We start from the raw sequence: 6,313 nt of genomic DNA, 5'->3' as shown, positions 1-6,313 counted from the left end.
GCTGGAAAGCTGTGTATCAGCAACTTTTGTTAATCAGTACAACAAAAAACCAGTCCAAAGTTGTAATTTTTTTTTATTCACCCGATGACTAATTTCGGGCGAGACCCGTTTTCAGATCATCGTAAAATAGTCACAAGTGGTTTTTCCAAAAATGTGAAAACCATCTCAAAAACGTGCAGCGAACAGTTACAGCACATACAGACTGAGTGACTAAAAATCAGAAAATATGCAACTTTGGATTCGTTTTTCGTTGTACAGTTCTGCCTTCCTCACAGGCTCACATGTTGCGGCGTTATGCTAATTTAAGTATGTTAATGACGGAACAAGGAGTATTTAGAAATAATTAGAGCACTGTAATTTCTTTCGTTTTGCTTTTATTGAAAAATCGAGGCAGGTGACTTCATTAAATAGGGTTAATGATTATGTACACAAGCTGTGATACTGGCGATATCTTCTTAGTGCAGGTAGGTCTTCAGGTAAGCGGGGGCGGCAGCGTAGGCTACGGGGGCGGCGTAGGCGACGGGGGCCTTCACGACGGCAGGGGCGGCGTAAGCCACGGGGGCGGCGTAGGCCACGGGGGCCTTGACGACAGCGGGGGCGGCGTAGGCGACGGGGGCCTTGATGACGGCGGGGGCGGCGTAGGCCACAGGGGCAGCGCCGATGGAGACCTTGTAGGTGTTAGCGTAGGAGGTGGCGATGGGGGCCACGGCCTTGACGACGGGGGCGGCGGCGACTACGGGGGCGGCATGGGCCACCGCCACGGGGGCGGCGTAGGCCGCGGCGTACGCGGGTGCTGCGGCGTAGCCTCCCAAGTAGCCGGCCGACACGGCGGCGAAGAAGAGGGGCAGGATCACCTGCAAGCACACAGCGACAGCTGCTGTAAACTGGGGGGTGAGAGACATGTAACGGAACTATTAAAATAGCGATTTTACTTAGTTGTACCTATTAAGCAAATTATACGTTCCACACTGCACCCTGTTTAATTTTTATTACGATAGGACTCGCCAACGGAAAACAGAGTATTCACTATGCACCTTGCTTTTGGATAGCAACGAGAAAACTGTTTAATTTTTAGTACAAGGCTTTTTTCTAGCTTTTATAATTATAGTAATTTTAAACAATTCTATAATGTTCGTTTCTTGCCATTGCAAAAGGCAGCATCGAATTTCCATCGTTCAGTCTATTATGCACCAATAGCTCCCTACAGTCGGAGTGCTATTCATGTGCCTGCAAAGTGTTCGTTTCCTCGGAACGTTCTATCGCAACCGTTCCGCGTGGCAGCTGTGACTCATTAAAGCTCAGCGTGGTCAGTGTGTTCTCACGGAATGGACGAATTCGTTCCTTGCGTAACATAGCAGGCGTGGGCTCGTGAGTGAAGAGTCTTTCAACTAAGGAAGCAGTGCCACACGCGGAAACCGTGACACATTTACAGCTCGAGATGTATTGTGCTTTCCTGGCAGCAGTTCTGCACTCGCGTACCCTGTAAATGTGATCTGCTATAGGAAAGCCAAGTATAGAAACTTTACGTAAATAGTTAGAACACATTGTTACAGTTATGCTAACCATCTGTATGGAAGGAACATACTAAATAATTCATAGGCTACTGGGACCTAGTACCTAACTGGAACCGGAACGTTGTAACCTATTACTTGTAATTAACAATTTAGCTCACCCTTACTTTATATGAAAGATATAGGGAATCTTTGAGATGTACAACAGGTAAGTGAACACACTCCACCACTCGGAATCGAATGTCTTGGTACATTTCGTGCGAACTGGATTAAGTGAAGTATTAAGAGATCCAGGTGGGATCCGGAAGGCAAGGTCGCGCTGGAACACTTTCGTAAACATATCGAGCGTCGTCGTAGGCCGTAGCTCGGTTGTATCGTAAGGAACCGTGTTATAACAATGAATCGTTTCACTTACGACATTCATGTTTTTATAGTGAAAACTCGTGGAAATATTTCCGTGGCTGCATCGGTATTAGTGTACGATGGGGCTCGCCATATTAAGACTCATGCCAATGTCTACTGAAAATTATTACTCATACTAAACCGGTAGATCCACGGAAATATGTAACCCAGTTTTGTCTGCAACAAAATTTACTGTTTAATATGTGCTTGCCGCTGATTCTGAATAACAGGGCAGGCACGATCGAAACACTTCGGATCCCCAGTGTGGCGCCATCAAAATTTGTTGCGGTTTCTAGTGTGGACAATTAAGGCAATTATTTTACTACTATACTAATTGCTTTGTATGCCATTAGAAAACAGCTGTGACGACACGTTCAGGCACATGAGCACGCTGTTTCCTACTAATGTACTGCAGCGTCGTCTAGTGTGGTAAATCGATGGTGAATAACTTAAATAACAAAATATTTCACAGCTGAAGTGCGCCGTTTTCTAGAGCCATGAAAGCAATAAAAGGCTGGAAAGTTCCCGGACAGTAAATTTTGTCTATCAAAACTGGAGCTGCTACTTCTCTTTCAAGCAGATCGTAAATTCTCATGAAGAAACTGAGTAGTCCAGTATTTCCACCATGGCAAAATCCTTGGTAAGATCGATTTTAGAAACAAGGCACTGCGTGTCGTTGTCGGACATGCTCACCACTCAGCCCTGGACAATTTTGACATATGCTGATTAAATCAAGTCCTAGGGAAACGCAGATTTCAATATGAGGAATATAAGGAAGTGCGAATGGAAAATGAGGTTAAGTCTGACACGGCGTTGAACTGCTCATTGGCGCTCCTCGTATTAATTGCTCAGCAAATTCCTTCCAGAGCTGCACCGCTCAATAGCGGAATTAGCCACTCCGTCTGTTTCTCGGGCATGATGACCGCTCGGCGTTTGTGGTGGACAGCTTAAGTTCAGTTATCTTGGAATCTTGCTAACTACACACAACAATGTCAAAGGTGAAAAAGTTTCTTGAACTATGTAGAGATTATGCTGTGATTGCTTGTATGTTGCCAGCCGTCTGACCGAGCGGCTCTAGGCGCTTCAGTCCGGAACCGCGCTGCTGCTGCTGTCGCAGGTTCGAATCCTGCCTCGGGCATGGATGTGTGTGATGTCCTTAGGTTAGTTAGGTTTAAGTAGTTCTAAGTCTAGGGGGCTGATGACCTCAGATGTTACGTCCCGTAGTGCCAAGAGCCATTTGAACCTTTCTGAGCTCGTATGTTAAAAGATGAAATAAATAGTAGAGTACAAAAAGCGAATGGCTATTTCGCATTACTGGACGTACTATAAAGCAAACTTGTTTGAGAAATTCAAAGGTTCGCATAACGTCGTGCAGCTCAATGCCCTGTTGCCAGTCTCAATTGGACGGCTATTTCGGCGACTTGCGTGTTCTCAAGCGCTCACCCATCGAGTTACTAACCGGGCTCGATATGCTTTTGAGAGATGGAACAAAATCAGAAGAAACGAAATTAATAATCCTTGACATCAAAATTGTGAGGAAGATATTTGGGCGCGGGGAGATTCAAATTAAAAACCAAAATCAAAGGTAGGAAACTTAGTTGAATTGGACTCACACTTCGAGCTCCAGAGGACAGGAAAAATGTATCGAGTATGTACTGAACATGCTCAAGGATGAAGACCTCCTAGAAGGACAAGACTACGTTACCTCGATAACATCAGAGAAGATATGAAAATCTTATGTCTGATGAACTGGAAAATTAAATGCTAAAATAGAACTACTTGGGTAAGCATTGTGACGTCAGCACGAATAACTCTCATAGTTCGTGAACGATGCTGATAATAATAGTGACAATAATAGTAATAATAGAGCGATCTCAGTTCCATAAATCTCTAAATACCCAGCAATCGCGGACTGGAGTCTACTGGGAAGTTAACGATTCAATGGAAAATGCGACAAATTAGACACGGCACTGAACTGATAATTGGCACTCCTCGTGTTGTCACCCCATTTCAGAGCGGCAACCAGAATTTCGAAAGTAGCTCCTACGTGTGATTTCCAGACGTGTTGACTGCACAGCCTTCGAGCCGGATAATTTGGTAATTACTGTGCGAAATTCGTTCCATAAATCTCAAAATACCGAAAAAGAACTTAAAATGGAGCGTATGAGAAAGTTAAGAGTTCGAGAAGAACATGTGATAGGTTAGGCACAGGCAACGAAATGGTCGCTGGCATCTCCTTAATAGTGGCTAGGAGACCCCAGAGCGCCACTGAAGCAACCGAGGGTTCGACGAGAGTACTCACCAGCTTGTACATGGTTGGTTGAGTGCGTTCGGTCTGCTGTGAGCTGATCGAATGTGCCGAGCCTGGTGGGACGGCGGTCTTTTATACGACTGCTGGTACGGAGGCGCGGCGCGTCCCTCGGCATTGCGCGGTGGCTGGACGAGGATGGAGGTCACGGACAGTGGAGCGGCGAGGTGCACACCCCTCTCGGCCGCGCCGCGCCACGCCACTTCACTTTCATCCGTTGCGCAACAGCGGCAGCGGCGGCACGGCACGGGACGGTCGCGGCGAGCCGTTGGCCGGCGTTGCGCCGCTGGCTGGTGGCCGCTGGCCGCCGGCCGCTCCGTACCGTTTCGTTTTCGCTCATTGTGATGCGGCGGCGCGGCTTCCGCGGTGCCCGGTACGCCGGCGGGTCCGCTGAGCGCGGCGGTGTGGCGCGTGGCCGCCGCCACTTACGGCAGACCCCCCAGCACCTTCCGCGTCGCATTTGGCGCTCTTCACGAATGATGTCATCGCGCCTGTGTGGAGTAGCACTGGACGCAAGACCCGAAATGAAGCCGGCCGTGGTGGCCGAGCGGTTCTAGGCGCTTCAGTCCGGAACCGCGCGACTGCTACGGTCACAGGTTCGAATCCTGCCTCGGGCATCGATGTGTGTGATGTCCTTAGGTTAGTTAGGTTTAATTAGTTCTGAGTTCTAGGGGACTAATGATCTCAGAAGTTAAGTCGCATAGTGCTCAGAGCCATTTGAACCTTTTTTTGTTGAGTCCCTTAGTGCTCAGAGCCATTTGAACCATTTTGAACCCGAAATGAAGACAGTGTGCCGGAAAGTACCAGGGTGGAGGTTCAAAATGGCTCTGAGCACTATCGCACTTAACTTCTGAGGTCATCAGTCCCCTAGAACTTAGAACTACTTAAACCTAACTAACCATAGGACATCACACACATACATGCCCGAGGCATGATTCGAACCTGCGACCGTAGCAGCGGCGCGGTTCGAGACTGTAGCGCCTAGAACCGCTCGGCCATCCCTGCCGGCAGGGAGGAGGTGTAAAGTGCTCCAGCACGAAGCTTCGCCAATCCGATATTTGTCAAATCAGCTAACGAGTGTTTAACGATTAAACGTCCATTCATTTCGAAACTGAAGTTACACATCTACATCGGTGTGAGACGTGGTCATCCACGCTCACGAATAAGGTAGTGTACCCAAATTCCGTCACATTAGTTCCTCAGGAGAAGTCCTGAAATGTTACGGAAGAGCTACAAATTCGTACACACTGAAGAGCCAAAGAAATTGCTACACTTGCCTAACATCGTGTAGGGTTCGGTGAGCAGGCAGAAATGCTGCAAGACGATTAATGTATGAAGCAGTGCTGGAGGGTATTGACACCGTGAATCCTGCAGGTCTGTCCATAAATCCGTAAGAGTACGGGGGGGGGGGGGGGGTGGAGATCTCTTCTGATCAGCACGTTGCCGAGGCATCCCAAATATACTCAGTGATGTTCATGTTTGGGAAGACTGGTGCCCAGCGTCTAACAATACCACCACTTTCAAAGTAGGTTAGAAATCAGACTAATAATGTTGCTCACGCAGCATATGTTCGCGTTATCGGGCAACAACAAAGTTATTGACTGTGGATGGTATTGCCAGAATGGAAATAATGAAGTCACTGTAAAAAATTCATTAATTTTGGCACTTATCTTGAATGGATTCCCACGTAGATTTCGTCGAAGTTGTTATGGCTCATCTTGATGATTCTAGGGTGATTCCACTTTGACTGCTAGAAGGTCCAGATCTGTATTTCAGCAATATTTGAAGACCTAACAAATGCGTTTTTCAGGAAAGTCTTAATGATCGAACAATCCCAGATCAGAACAATGATATGGCAGAAATAATTTTTGACTTGGTGTTCACGATCCACATTTTTATTAAACTTCTTGTAAATTCACATATACTGCTTCTTAATTGTCACATCATCAAGAAAACAGTTTTGTATCAATCTTCATATATTTAATTTCCACTCTAACCAAACACAAAACTTGATTGTTCTTTTACAAAGCGAAATAACAACTTAACTTCTGCAAAGTGAAAGAAAGACTGCTCTGTGCGCATTCGCGCCAAA

General features: G+C 46.8%; 1 protein-coding gene across 1 annotated transcript; it reads right to left on the bottom strand.

Annotated features, from left to right (window-relative positions):
- Positions 1-357: 357 nt before the first annotated feature.
- Positions 358-4,351, bottom strand: LOC126175290 (cuticle protein 38-like). Its single transcript, XM_049921955.1, has 2 exons — positions 4,216-4,351; positions 358-854 (listed from the first exon to the last, which is right to left on the bottom strand). Exons 1-2 carry the CDS (start codon positions 4,225-4,227, stop codon positions 456-458), a joined length of 411 nt encoding a protein of 136 aa, XP_049777912.1. The 5' UTR covers positions 4,228-4,351; the 3' UTR covers positions 358-455.
- Positions 4,352-6,313: the final 1,962 nt, after the last annotated feature.

This window comes from Schistocerca cancellata, chromosome 3 (assembly GCF_023864275.1).
Source record: "Schistocerca cancellata isolate TAMUIC-IGC-003103 chromosome 3, iqSchCanc2.1, whole genome shotgun sequence".
In the NCBI taxonomy this organism is placed as follows: Eukaryota; Metazoa; Arthropoda; class Insecta; order Orthoptera; family Acrididae; genus Schistocerca; species Schistocerca cancellata.
This window is presented reverse-complemented; position numbering and strand designations above follow the sequence as displayed.